The following is a 15,889-nucleotide window of genomic DNA, read 5'->3' on the forward strand; positions in this document are numbered from 1 at the left end:
AGTTCCTCAAGAAGAGAGACATGAGCGTGTGTATGCACATCTTGCTCTTCAGAAACACCTGACAGAAGACTTGTATTCAAATAATATCACCATTAGATGAGAAAGGATGAGATGAGGACTGTTAAGAACTACCTCAGTAAGTCAGTCACAATGGCAGAGGATCATAATTATACATTTACATCAACTACAAGACGCCAAAATGGCCGACACGAAAACGTGACGTTGGAGATTTCGGAAGTTGTTAATGAACCTGTGGCGGTTGCATGTTTTAGTCATCATTGATCAATTGGCTGATCATTGAAAGAGGACAAAAGATGTATCAAATAGACACTAAGATAAATTCATAGATTGCTGTAGACTGTCACTGTTAGCCTAAACACGAATTGAGTCAATGCTATGATAGTTTGGATGTGCATTTCTTCGGTTTGTTCACTAGGATGAGTCGCAGCGAGGATATTCGTGAACGATCATGCAGTCAAACTCTGGTTTCAAGACGAAAGGATCTCAATTAACATAAAGAACGCTTCTGTATGTATTCATGCTTCGGAATTGTAAGGGGTTCACACAGGAATGTGAAAGTAGTCCGTCAGTGTTTACGTCATTTCAAGAACACGGTCAATTCCGCAGTCATGTGGAAAAGCCGTATATCATGTAAACTTCAAATTTATAACTTTTTATATTGATAAGACCAAGTGTTCGCGAAATGGAGAACCTATCCTGCTCCACTTTAAAAAAACACGGGAACATCAAAATAGAAATAATATTTGTCACTGATGAGTCAAATTTGCATAATGTCCTCCATTACAACTGCTGTAAAACCTTTTGAAAGCTGTATTTGGGACTTGAATGTTGTAAATATGATCAAACAAGGCTGGAGCTGCTGTAAATGTGCACTACATAAAGGCAAAGTTGACTATTGGAACGTTAAAGTCATGCCTCTTGTCATACAGTCTTGTGGATAGTTTTTGTCACTCTATATCTTTATGCAAAGTTCTAAGTAAAAACAGAATATTGTACATGAACTGCCAGGGACGAGCTCTTCGCAAAATGTTACAAATTCACATATCTTCTCAAATATCTCATCCGTGTGCGTGTGTGTCTGTTTGTACTACTCCGGACTAATGTGTTGTGTATATTCTAGCCCATTGAGATACCGTGTGGCAGTTTCACATAGACACAACACTCAAACACAGTATACAGACTCCAAGCCGACCAGTATTTGCTCCAGCCAGGGTCACAACGAGTACCATCTTCTCACGTCTTTTACTATGACGCGGCCGGGGATCGAGACTATGAACTTCCGCTCTCCATCATTTTGTGCAATTCCGGCAGCACAGTATTATAATTGAATTGAATTTATGGTATCATAGAAGCTTGAGGGAGTTGCTACTTTCATAGAATACTTATGGTATGTGATAATTGATAACAGATGATTGCAATAGTTCACTTAAAAAAGAATTTGTCAGAATATATGGTCACATGCCCATCCGTGTCATCGTGAAAATACACGGTAACGTTATAAAAAAATTGAAAGCAAATTTCAAAAAATTTTATGCCATGCTTAAAATGTGTATAGCTACATACATATTTCTTCCTTGTTGATAATTTCAGTTTCTGTGATAAATCTATTCCGCATTCTGTGCAGGGAAACGTTTAAATCAGTATACACACACAGCGTCTGGTTATTCTTTCTCTGTTGCTTATATTGCACTCAGGACGCTGTATATGCAGAAAACATGAAGGTTGGTGCTGTACATTATGCTTCTTAAGATATGGTTTCTTCTTACGTTTGATTACTTGATTGTGAAGTATTGCTTCCTTCATGCATTATGTTGGCGGTTGGGTAGCCTAGTGGTTAAAGCGTTCGATCGTCACCCCGAAGACCCGGGGAAGCCCATTCCTGGTGTCGCCCTTCGTGATATCGTTGAATATTGCTAAGAGCGGCGTAAAACCATACTCACTCACTTAATGCATTATGAGTTAAAGCTGGCAATGAATACACTGTCCGTAGTCAGAGTATGCGAAATGAACAACTTTGAACAACCTCACTCTGTTATTTCCAGCATAATGTATTTAGTTAATGCTGGTGATTTATTATCGTGACTTGTCACGTCCTTCAATCTGTGTAGTGAGATGAGCCATTATCATCTGAAATCATCATGTAAAATAAACTACCTTTCAGGTGTGTATTGTGCTCTTCGTGTCTGCATGCATGCTGGTGGAAGCCGAATCCGGTCTTGCTAAAGGTACATCACTCTGCATGTCATTGTGTCAAAAAATACATCTATAGTCTCCAGGATCTATTGTCCTGTAGAAACTGCAAAAAGCAAAGTCATAACAGTAACGTTAAAGTAATACAGGTGAGGTGAAATGGGGTTTAACGACGCGTCCAAGATTATTGCACTTATATAGCAACGTGCATGTACGTGTGTGTGTTTGTGTGGCGACTTGTTCTAGTCCGGACTGATGCCGATTTACACAGCTAGCTCACTGAGATATCATGCCGCAGTTTGACATGAATACCCCACTCAGACATAGTGCACTGACTCCGAGCCGACCAGGCCTTGTTTTAGACCCTTAATGCCGAGCGCCAGACAGGGTAACAACAAGTACCATCTTTTAGCGTCTTTTGGTATGACGCGGGCAGGGATCGAACCCAGGACCTTCCGCTCTCCGGGCGGACGCTTTACCTCTTGACTACGGAGGCGGTCTAAAGTAATACAGACGCTGGATGTTGTCCTTTTGACTTCAACATCAATATATCTTTCACGTGATTTTGTATGGTAAATATCTTTCAGACAATTCAAAATGCCAGGATGCATCAGCTGGGTGTAAAGGCGTCAACTGTGACAACCCTGGTATGGCAGATAAGTGCCCGGTGACGTGTGGACGCTGCAACCCCGCAGGTTTAATGTTTTCTTCTATCTGATGTAGTGGAGCCATGTGACTGTACATTGAACCTGAACTGAGAGGCAAAAGAAAGTATACCGAGTTTGCTCTTGTAACCGAAACATGAAAGAAGTTTTGCTTAATTTGATTATGTCTATTTAACAATCACTCATTCCGGCAACACTTTGTCTGGGTACTTTTGTGTAAACCTAAATTGCTCCAATGAAGACTCGGGTAAGAAATATATTTGTAACCACATGACCAGTACCATGTTTGAAATATAAATGTGTGCCGATGAAAGCAAATATTTTGATTTTCTAAGATATGATGTCTAAGATATCCATCAGCAGTTGTGTATTTAACGAATATAACTTTTTATTATATACTTCAGTGTGGAAGACTGAGTTTTCCGAAGTTGAGAAAAGTGATATTATAATTGCAGTGAACACAACACTTTGACGTAACCATTGTCATACGAGAGTTACCTCCCCCTAAATGTCTCCCTTTGTCGTAAGTGACTAGCTCGTATACAAACTACTGACAATCTTTTTGACGTGAGGTCCACATTGACAAGGCAAAATAATGACAGACGGTCGTTTATGGAGTTAATGTCACTTCTTGCCGTTTGTTATTCTCTCGGAAATGTTTCCTTGTCAATCGAGACTGTTCGTTTTGCAAAGGGACATTTTTATTACTTGACAAGCGTGTATTCTTTCGCTTCCAACAGCGGTCTCCTAGTTTTCAAGAATATTTTTTGTTAAAGTTGATTATGTTTATAATCATCAGCTATCAATACCATTAAATGTTTTGGATGAACACCATGCTTGATACTATTTGTTTACGAAAAGTGAAAACAACAGTTAATTCAACGTTCGAGTTGTCTTTAAACTACATTAACAACCATGACATTTCAAAGCTCTTAAAAAAATTATCAAATGTATTTCATCACTGTTTATTGTTTACTTTTTTAACCACCAACTATACTTCATTTGGTATATATGCTAACTGTACGAAGAGGGGAATATTCTGTGACTAGTTCGGAGGCTGGTTTTTGCAGCCCAAATCGTTCGGACGGAGGTTAACACAACTGCACTTGGCATACTCTTACTCAAATTCAACATCGTGTATAAAATCTAACAACATGATCAATGAACTTTAGATTTAATTGGCTTAATACCACGAAAATAACATTCTTTTCTTTTGTAGACTGTGGACCTGGTATGAACTGGAATGACACCACTTGTAAACAATGCTTGGACGGTAAATGGGGACGAAACTGTCAAAATCAGTGCAACAAAGGGTGTTCGGGTGGTACATGTCACTCACTGTCTGGAGAATGTGACACCTGTAAACGGGACAAGTATAACAAGTTATGTGATGAAACATGTGATGCCAACTGCAATAACTGTACAGATACATCCTCAAACTGTCACCGAACAACTGGAGCCTGTCTGTGTGGATGTAGACCAGGCCTCTATGGGGGTAAATGTCTACAACGCTGCATTGCCAACTGTAGATTCAAGACATGTAATTCCTCTGGAATCTGTGTTCATGGTTGTAAGGAAGGATACTTTGGACCAAAATGTGATGAAAACTGTGGAGAATGTGTAAATCAATCTTGTTCAAGAATAGGTACATGTTTGAAAGGTTGCAACAGTGGATGGTACGGTTTGAAATGCAACACCCGCTGCAATTACAACTGTGAACATGCAAATTGTGATCAGAACGGAACATGCATGGCGTGCTTGGTCGGGTTTCATGGCGACCAATGCAACAAAAGCTGTTCTGCTGGATGTGCCACGAGACAGTGTAACAGGGATGGTAGTTGTCAATGTAAAAAGACGAATTTCGGCAAACAGTGTCTCAATACCTGCAGTGTAAAGTGCCTTAATACAAGTTGTAGTCAGACCTCTGGGGAATGTGACTATGGTTGTGTATCGGGCTGGTATGGAGCCACGTGTAGTGACACATGTCCGGACAACTGTTCTGATGGTACATGCAACAGAGACGGTGGATCGTGTCTGTCTTGTAGGGAGGGATTCAGAGGAACACACTGTAACATGTCATGTCCTCCACATTGTGTTGAATGTCAGCAGAATGCCAGTCACTGCACATCATGTGAGCCTGGTTATTTTGGAAACACGTGTAAAAGAGAGTGCGACGGTTGCCTGGATGGGAGGTGTAATATCACAGATGGGTTGTGCATAGCCGGCTGTAAACCAAGCTTGTATGGACGAGAATGTCGGTTAAATTGCAGCAGAAATTGTTTGAGGCAAAATGGTGCCTCGTTGTGTTTTCCAAGTAACGGAACCTGTGTTTACGGTTGTAACACTGGATGGTACAAGGCAGAGTGTGATACTCCATGTCCACCAGGGTGTAGCGGGACTACGTGTGATGACTTCACTGGCAGATGTTCAAATGGTTGCATAGATGCACTGTATGGTCCACACTGTAATCACACATGTAGCAGCAACTGCAGCAATAGTAGGTGTCAAATGGATAGCACTAAGAGGCCTGTACTTTCCTGTACAGTTGGATGTGAAGATGGCATGTGGGGCGACTACTGTGCCAGTACTTGCCCTGACCACTGTCCAAAATGCAACAGAACCATTGGTTCCTGTGTGAAACGTGAGAACTATAGTGAGTACCTTAGATAGATAGAAGGATTGACACACTAAAGCTCGACACGCCGACAGTCATACAAAATAATATATTCCTATCTGTATGAATATGCTCGATAGTCAGTAGAAAGCGTTAACCCTCCATGTACTTATAATAAACTGTGAGTCATAGTAAAGATTAGTATTATGCTGCACATTGTGACGTCACATTTTGCACTTTTCCCGTTAACTTTAAATGTTGACCAAATGCAGGTATGGCTTGTTTTAAACTAATTAGGATTTATGTAAACAAGATGTAATGAGCGAGAGCGGAACCAAAACAGTAGATCAAGACAGTAGTTTCTTGTATCTATAGTGGTACGCCGAGAGATCATGCATTGTCACAGCAATCATCAGGCTCTATAACGGTTTTGGCTTTTTAGTGACGAGGCTAATAAAATGAAGTATATTTTGATATCATTTGAAAACAGATATGGTTATTTCAATTTTTTGTACCACTTCTTTGCGTGAAACTTTTATATTGACGAATACTATAACATATACCTGTAAACATTAAGAGACCAAAAGTAACTCCAGTTCAGATAGTGCTTAGAGGTAAAATAATGTACATTTGAGTTAATTAATTTAGGAATATACTGAGGAAGTATTATGATGATGGAAAACAAGCATTTATACATAAACGTCTGCATGTACTTAACGTTTTATCAGATAGGTATTTCTAAAATCTTTGTTACATAATGTAACTGTACGAATGAAAATGACGTGGGGTTAGTGTGCATTTTATTGCGCTAGCAATTGTTAATACTGGAAAATCGTTGACCATGTTAACAGTTTCGGTTAAGTAATGTGGTTAGAATATTTAATACACTTTAACCTCACATGTAGGTTAAAAGTTAATTCATAAGGAAACATTAATATATGTGCATGTTGGTGTGCTATGTTTACTGCAAATTGATGAGAACGTGCTCATTTATGAATTTCCCTCAGGGACACTTCATGGATGACGTCAGACAGTTTCATGTCACGCAACGAAGTAACAATGCAGTGACGATAAGTAAAAGAACGTTGCGGCACTGCTCGCGTAAAATGGGAAATAATTCTCTTTTTGTTTCACATATAACACTGTATCATTTAAATTGGACTTTTAGTCTATGATTCACGGTTTCACTGCGACAGAAGGGTGACAGATTGACAGTATGACGTTAGAATACTCCCATACATGGCAGTATGTACGAGCAGATGCCATAAAACCATAATGGTATATGCATAAATGAATTAAAGAAGTGAAATTAGACAATGTTCGCGAATCAACTTAATATTTTTACGAAATATTTATGTCCACTTATATCTCCAAAGAAAATCATCAAGTGTCAGATTTCTTCTAACATTGTACGATACCGACTATGTTATAAGTATGAGTTTATGAATCACAATCAAATATTCGGTGATGATACCAGGCGTTCAACATGAGGTCAGAAAATATTATCGAAAACTTTCCTTTACGAAAAGGTTGCAATTTTTTTCATTTATTTGAATACACATGGCTATAATCTTTCTACATTCTCAGCAACTATTCGTGCCGTGTCTTATGTTTCAATTTCGAACTGGGACTCTACAATAATATGCGCCAACAATGCATCGTTTGGTCCACAGACACAATTTTTAAATGGAATGTGCCATAAAATATAAAGGATAAAAATTATATGTACCAAATATTACGCAATGGCATCATAACCTACGTTTGTCTTTTGTGGAAAGAAACAAATAACTTCTATAAATACTGTCGTGTATTTCATATCATGCATTACAGAAACACCTCAAACCAACACTGTTGTCCCTTGGCTGGTGGTTCTGTTTGTGATCATCATCATTCTTCTTATAATGGCTCTATTTGTCGTGAGAAGGTAAGAACAACAAACAGCATGGTCTCTTTTATACGAATAGAAACATGATTTCACAGCTGACCAAACCCAAGTGTCACAGTAACCAAAGACTTGCATCACGTGCAGTTTATTCTTACATTCGTATACCTTTTCAGGTTCTGGTACTGATTGTTATCCTGTGGTTTTTTCAGGAGTAAACCCCACAATATCCTGAAATGGAGATACACTGTCGGTCATTCTCCAAGCAGCACGACTGTAATGTCCCTAATCAATCCTTCGTATCAGTCGACGCCAAGAGGTAACTGGGTATTCGTGAAAACACGGTCAATCAATTGATGACTTAAAAATAATGTCAGCATTATTTTTGTATTAAAATTAACACAATGATGATTTTCTTTGAACAATATATAAAAACAAAATAGATTGCATTGTACTCACAGTTGCTATGATCTGTGTCCAATTGTGATAGTTGTGAAGGGGACTGTACTCCACTGGTCCAATTGTTCCGATTAGTGTCATGTGTGAATCTTAGACAGCATCTAGTTGTTTTAAAATATCGCTAAAACTTCCAACTCCTTATAATGTGTTTCAGGTTCCAGAACTCCTGAGGATTCTGACTACCAAGAGCTAGAGCCACTGACGAATACAGTCAGAGAGGATGATTACATCACACCAAGAGATACAGACGATGCTTACACACTTACGTCTACAGCCAGTCACCTTATCTCCCCCAATGAGTCCGGTAATGATGGGGGATTTACACCTGACCTTGGTCCTCCTCCGTGTCATGTGACAGACGATTCACATCCGGACACCATGTTGTCAACAGAAGTGATGGTGCAAGGTCTGAGACTCTACGTCGAACAGATGAAGAGGAGTGGTGGTTTCACAACGCAGTGCTATGTATGTCAGTTCTTGATTCTATTTGAAGGCATGCAGGGTATGGTATATCAATCATTTACGAATACCTTCCCTACGTTTAAAGGTAGATTTAAAATTTAAAATTTCAGACTTTTCCACATTAGTCTTTTGAGCATAATATATCCATATGTTATTGTTTTTATATTATTATACTCAGTTAATAAAACCATATATATCTATAGCCATGATAATCATTCGTAAACACGAATACGTATGACCTTCAACGTTTTCTTACATTCACTGGTCATTCCTATTTCTGATACTTGAACATGACATGTTTTAGAACCTTCCCTATGGCAAGCTTGGCCCCTGTGACGAAGCCGAGTTACCAGGGAATGCTTCCAAAAACAGATACAGAAACGTATTACCCTGTAAGTATGAGTAGACTTGTTTCTACTATTACAGTAATACCATTACTATTACAGTAATCCCATTACTATTACAGTAATACCATGACTATTACAGTAATCCCATTACTATTACAGTAATACCATGACTATTACAGTAATCCCATGACTATTACAGTAATCCCATGACTATTACAGTAATCCCATTACTATTACAGTAATACCATTATTATTACAGTGATACCATTACTATTACAGTAATACCATTACTATTACAGTAATACCATTACTATTACAGTAATCCCATGACTATTACAGTAATACCATGACTATTACAGTAATCCCATGACTATTACAGTAATCCCATGACTATTACAGTAATCCCATGACTATTACAGTAATCCCATGACTATTACAGTAATCCCATTACTATTACAGTAATACCATTATTATTACAGTGATACCATGACTATTACAGTAATCCCATGACTATTACAGTAATCCCATTACTATTACAGTAATCCCATGACTATTACAGTAATACCATGACTATTACAGTAATCCCATGACTATTACAGTAATCCCATTACTATTACAGTAATCCCATGACTATTACAGTAATACCATGACTATTACAGTAATCCCATGACTATTACAGTAATCCCATTACTATTACAGTAATCCCATTACTATTACAGTAATACCATGACTATTACAGTAATCCCATGACTATTACAGTAATCCCATTATTATTACAGTAATACCATTACTATTACAGTAATACCATGACTATTACAGTAATCCCATGACTATTACAGTAATACCATGACTATTACAGTAATCCCATGACTATTACAGTAATCCCATTACTATTACAGTAATCCCATTACTATTACAGTAATCCCATTACTATTACAGTAATACCATTATTATTACAGTGATACCATTACTATTACAGTAATACCATTACTATTACAGTAATCCCATGACTATTACAGTAATCCCATTACTATTACAGTAATACCATTACTATTACAGTAATACCATGACTATTACAGTAATACCATGACTATTACAGTAATCCCATGACTATTACAGTAATCCCATTACTATTACAGTAATACCATGACTATTACAGTAATCCCATGACTATTACAGTAATACCATTATTATTACAGTGATACCATTATTATTACAGTAATACCATGACTATTACAGTAATACCATTACTATTACAGTAATACCATTACTATTACAGTAATCCCATGACTATTACAGTAATCCCATTACTATTACAGTAATACCATTACTATTACAGTAATACCATGACTATTACAGTAATCCCATGACTATTACAGTAATCCCATGACTATTACAGTAATCCCATTACTATTACAGTAATACCATGACTATTACAGTAATCCCATGACTATTACAGTAATACCATTATTATTACAGTGATACCATTATTATTACAGTAATACCATGACTATTACAGTAATACCATTACTATTACAGTAATACCATTACTATTACAGTAATACCATTAACCATAGAGTCTTGAGATACTGCTTTATGTACATGTCCGCCTGTTAAAGTGCATGCTTATCCGTGAAGTCTTTAATTTATTAAACAAGAACAATTCATGAAATTTGTATATGTGCAATTACAGATCCCTTGATACGCATCCAGTCTTGCGTGCAAAAGAATAATCTTTAATTTATTAAAAAAGTACAATTCAAGAAATTTGCATATGTGCAATTATAGATCCCTTGATACAGTCTAGTGGATCTGGGTTCGTTTGTTCTGACAGAAATGTGCATGTACATCACTCTGGCAGTCAGGAAGTGTGTCTGTTGTTGACACCACTGTCAGCAATGTTCCACTGCATCATGGTTGCATGCAAGTAATCGCGTCTGGACCAGACAAGCCAGTGATAGAATGCATGAGCAATGGTTTGGTTTGTTGTTTAACGCCGCACTCAGCAATATTCCAGCTATATGACGGCGGTCTGTAAATAATCGAGTCTGGACCCGACAATCCAGTGATTAATATCAGGAGCATCGATCCACGCAATTGGGATCGATGACATGCATCAACCAAGTCGGCGAGCCTGACCACCCGGTCCCGTTAGTCGCCTTTTTACGACAAGCATAGTCGCCTTTTACGGCAAGCATGAGTTGCTGAAGACCTATTCTACCCCGGATCTTCACGGGTCTCATGAGCAATGGAGCACGATGGTGTGCAAAGAGTCATGTTTCCGAGTCTGACATCAATATCCTCCTTTAATCGGATCTTTCCACAATGATGGGATCCTTGAGATGTATTCTTCCCCAGCATCCAAAAGAGACCAGTCACACAGTAGGGTCATGTATGTAGTTCAGATACCTTTGTTCACCTTTGTCATCACTGATTTTCAGTTATCCATTCATAGACATGTAATGGGAATGACTCTTTGGCCTTTTACATCTTGTGAAATATGTTTCGGCAAGCGATTTATGTCATATAACGTATGGGTGTATTCGTTCTTTTCCAGATGATCATTGCAGAGTCAAACTAACCCCTATCCCCAACATCCCTGGATCCGACTACATCAACGCTAGCTACATAAACGTAAGTTCTGGAGGTGACATGAACATGTTTCTTTACCTATCCTGCAAAATGGTTCACAGATGATTTGGAACATATACGATAACGATAGAACAAACCAAGACTACTCTCAGCTATGATATTGTGTAACACCTTTCTGGTTAGAATTATTTTCCAGCAGCCCATGCTTGTGAGAGGCGACTAAAGGGTTTGGGTGGTCAGGCTCGCTGACTTCGTTTATACCCGTCATCGTGTTTCAATTGTGTAAATCGACGCTCATGATGTCAATCATTAGATTTTCGGGTCTAGACTCGATTATTAAATGACCTGGACTGAACCTCATATTTTCCTGATGGTGTTAAACTTTATCACGCAACAGATGCCCTATTTGTTGCGTGAACCAACCCTCAGTAAGAGCAACGGCAGAGTTGTCACAACGGTACACAGATAACGGAGTCCGGTCTACCGCGAGGTCTGGTGCGGGATCAGTACCACCACATATGGAATAATGTCTGTCACTAGCCACCAAAAATTCTCAAAATTTGGCAACTTTCTGCAAGGACAGGGCCGTTCAAATAACAGTGACATACGTAGCTCAAATCAACAGCGACCTTCCATCTTCATCATACGGTTTAATCTGCAGTCTTCGCCCTCGTGATGCAACAATCAGAGACCAAACAGATGATGCATAAACATATTCAGTTTTGCTATATACCAGATAACGCTCGGGATAATGTTGTGACTTCGACCGAGGCATCATCGTACATTACCTGATGTAAGACACTGCAAATGTTATCCCAATGCCTTGTTATTGACACTAGTATTTCCTTGTTTCAGGGATACGGAGAGCCACGCACATTTGTAGCTTCACAAGGTAATATTCCTAGCTTGATTGTTTCATGTCAACACAGTGAGTATCAGTTCAAAGAGGAACTTGTTCCAGTTAAACATTTTGAACTAACATACTATTTTTAAGAAATAAACTTTCCTTCTACTTTTCCAGGACCTTATGGGGAAGTTATACGGGATTTCTGGAGGATGCTGTGGGAAATAGATGCCAGTAAACTAATAATGCTCACAAACTGTGTAGAAAACAGAAAGGTATTGAGCAGTGTCATATTCATTTATTCGCAAAGTCTGCTCATGTAGATTCTCCTTAAAAGAACATGTGTATAAGTCTTGTAGCATGACATGTCTGTTCTGAAGCCCTTGTTCTATAGTTTTATCATAAAAAGTTTTGTTTCTGGAAAGTAAACCTTTCTCCGCGTGATGATTTTGTGATACGGATACAACGTGATGTTATTAACTCTGATAATGTTTATACTCAGTTTGATTTACATGTAGATGCTCAAAACACTAAACTCCTCTCGTTTCGTTTGAAGATGAAAAGTGAACTAGTGTTAAATTCAGTTGAAGTTGCGCCCCAATCGCATTCAGTCGTTGTAAATCTATTGCAAAATAATAATTAACTCAATGGAAACAATTCCAATTTGTTTTAAGTTTTATAGGACTTGCATTTTAATCCTCGCACTCCTTAATGTTTTCCAGGCGAAGTGTGAGAAGTACTGGCCCGACTTCGGACAGCCAGGCTCCAACTACGACGATGTCCATGTACAGTGTGTGGCCGAGGAGGAGCTGACGGACTACACAGTCAGGACGTTCTCTATACACAGGGTACGGATACATGTACACACAGTCTCTCCACTGTGATATTGGTCGCATACTGCGAACAGCGAACAGATCTCACAATCTCCATTTGATGGGAGATTTTCACTGCAAGAATATATTGAAAAAATACCATGTGCTTTACAGGAGGCGGAGTTACCTAGGACACTGAAGCAGTACCACTTCACTGCATGGCCAGACAAAGGAGTACCAGAGGATGTCAGGGCGCTGGTGGACTTCCACAGACTGGTCATGAACGCACCGTCGACTGGAAAAGGCCCAGCGGTCGTCCATTGCAGGTACTATCGCCGTGATAAACTTTGTGGTAGGCACATGTATATATAGTGTGAAACAGCGGGTAAGGGGTTAACCCTTTGTCGTTCCATGGTGTCACTTTTACATTGTGGTGTCTTTGTATCCATGTTGGGAATTAAACCCATGTGGTACCATTTGAATACACCAACATCTTCGTAAAATCTTGATACTAAACTGAATTTGTTGAGACCTTAGCCTAAATATTGCCCAATGTGGTACTTGTTATATACTTAGAAAAAAGCATGCGTTCCTGGAGTCTATATTCCCTGAGTAAGTTAGTTGTATTTATCAGTGCTGGTATAGGCCGGACAGGCACGTGGATCGCTCTGGACTATTTGATTGGACAAGCCAAGACGGAAGGTGTGGTAGATGTCTTTGATTGCATTGTCAGGCTCCGGCACCAGCGTATGGATGTAATACAGACTGAGGTGAGAGGAGTTTTATACACCAGTCTACACCAATTGAAAACATATATAAAGTCAGACATCCATGTCTTTACTTTAATTCTCACGACACAATGAGTATTGAATTCTTTCGATATAACTTATTAGTTTTTACTTGTTACACCAAGTCATATGTGTGAATTCCTTCACAAAACTATATTTTTTCCACCAGGACCAATACATATTTCTCCATGAGGCCCTAATGGAGGCGCTCCCATCATGTGACAGGAGACCCAGCCTTGTCGACAACGGTCATGGGGATTACGAAGTCTTGGGGGTAATTATATCTTGTCGTTTTATGCTGACCATACATCTATAATTTTCTTCAAATCCCGATTCCTTCCCTAGGATTCAGTGGTCATACAAGTTATACATTCTACATCCGACTTGTACTACACAGCCCTGTCTCTAATTGTGTTAAAACTAAAATAGATATAAATTTTGACGATGTCTATGACTTTTATAGAAAAGACGTCAGCCGGCAAAGAACCCATTTTTGGATCAAGGTGTCGTAAATCACCATGGCAACGACGTACTACCAGAAGATCCCTTGCGCACCTATGACAGACTGTTGTTATCGCAGGTATGTTGTTTACCGCCGCATTCGTTCCAGCTACTCCACACCTCAGCCGGCCTGTAAATACTCAAGTCTTAAGCAGACAATCCAGTTATCGATAAAAATGTGAGCAACTTTCCATGAGACGATAGCTCATTTCATGTGTTTAGACCCTAAACGTGTTTAGATATAACACAAGAAATGTGTAAACACATTCATAAACATATTTACATCTAAACACATCTGTGTTTACATTCTGAACACATTTTTAGAAATGTAGCGACGATATCAATTGTTCATTGCTATATATTCATGCAATAAATTAATGATTTTTTAGTGTTATGTTATTATATTTTATATGAAGACTACCCCTAGTATTTTTTTATAGAGTGCTTTTTTCAGACAACAGTGACATTGTCATGAGTGGCAAAGATGCCAAGACCGAAATATATAGCCAGTATTAAGCACTGCAAACAGTAGACCCTGCATTTGATCAGTATATCTCGCAATATGGTTGACCTTATGTGTTATATTTCTGTTGTCATTACAGGGCAGATTCAACTGATCTTGACGACAGCCAATCCAGTGTACGTTCCCATAACCCTGCCAGTGGTATCATCCGCTGAAGACGGGAGGCCTCGACGCATAGCCAATCTCTTCTCTTCCAGTCTTGTTTTAATATAATCCAATAATCAATATCGTTGTTCCTTTGATGTTGTTATTATTTTTTACTAAGTTTTCAATAATTGTATTATTAAGTTAATGGTATCCTTCTCGGTTACATTAATGCAACCATTTTGTACACAACTGCACATAACTTGGAAAACGTGTAACATATTGCCCCCGCTTGGTTTTCTGTTTGTTGTTAACAGGTGAGGTGAAGTGAGGTGAAATGGGGTTTAGCGTCGCGTCCAAGATTATTGGACTTATATAGGGACGTGCATGCGTGTGTGTTTGTGTGTGTGTGGCTGCTTGTACTAGTCCGGACTGATGCGGATTTAACAGTGCTAACTCACTGAGATACCATGCCGCAGTTTAACATGAATACCCCACTCAGACACAGTATACTGACTCCGAGCCGACCAGTCCTTGTTTTAGCCCCTTAATGCCGAACGCCAGACAGGGTAACAACAAGTACCATCTTTTAACGTCTCTTGGTATGACGCGGTCGGGGATCGAACCCAGGACCTTCCGCTCTCCGGGCGGACGCTCTACCATTAGACCACGGAGGCGGTCTGATTTAACAGAAAAATTCCAGCTATATGAAAGGGGTCTGTAAATTTTCGAGTATAGGCTAGACAATCCAGTGGCTGACATCATGAGCATCGATCTACACAAATTGGATACGATGCCAAGTGTCAACCAAGTCATCATGCTCGATCACCCGATCCCGTCAGTCGCCTCTTACGACAAGCATGAGTTGCTGAGGGCTCGGAACTTCACAGGGAGAAACTAGCTTGTGAAATCAACATGCCATAAAGCACACCATCTGTCAGTCTCGGAAATTCACGCATATTCACAGCGTGATGAGGTTACAGGTCGTGGCTATCGGGCTGACTTGAGGTGAGCGTCGGTAGAAATATTTCCTGTCAGACTTCAGTGAAACTGAATCTATTTTAAATCAAAGTTTCGTTCAAATCACATGCACACATCAAGAGTT

At 39.1% G+C, this 15,889-nt stretch overlaps 1 protein-coding gene across 1 annotated transcript; it reads left to right on the forward strand.

The window, feature by feature from the left end:
* The first annotated feature begins 1,629 nt into the window (after positions 1-1,629).
* Positions 1,630-15,172, forward strand: LOC124126262 (multiple epidermal growth factor-like domains protein 10). The gene is made up of 17 exons (XM_046489654.2): positions 1,630-1,742; positions 2,183-2,246; positions 2,799-2,906; positions 4,096-5,529; positions 7,321-7,414; positions 7,585-7,691; positions 7,986-8,296; positions 8,598-8,685; positions 11,198-11,274; positions 12,088-12,124; positions 12,254-12,351; positions 12,799-12,924; positions 13,063-13,214; positions 13,523-13,658; positions 13,846-13,950; positions 14,140-14,256; positions 14,780-15,172. The coding sequence occupies exons 1-17, from the start codon at positions 1,737-1,739 to the stop codon at positions 14,792-14,794; spliced, it is 3,075 nt and encodes a 1,024-aa protein (XP_046345610.2). The 5' UTR covers positions 1,630-1,736; the 3' UTR covers positions 14,795-15,172.
* Positions 15,173-15,889: the final 717 nt, after the last annotated feature.

The sequence above is a fragment of the Haliotis rufescens genome, unplaced genomic scaffold, assembly GCF_023055435.1.
Source record: "Haliotis rufescens isolate VD_foot unplaced genomic scaffold, xgHalRufe1.0.p SCAF_1, whole genome shotgun sequence".
Classification (NCBI taxonomy): domain Eukaryota; kingdom Metazoa; phylum Mollusca; class Gastropoda; order Lepetellida; family Haliotidae; genus Haliotis; species Haliotis rufescens.

Excerpts from the sequence above, each read along its gene's own strand:
- LOC124126262 (XM_046489654.2), top strand. Across the intron at positions 2,247-2,798 it reads CGAATCCGGTCTTGCTAAAG|ACAATTCAAAATGCCAGGAT; the intron begins GTACATCACTCT and ends AATATCTTTCAG. Across the intron at positions 7,692-7,985 it reads GTATCAGTCGACGCCAAGAG|GTTCCAGAACTCCTGAGGAT; the intron begins GTAACTGGGTAT and ends AATGTGTTTCAG.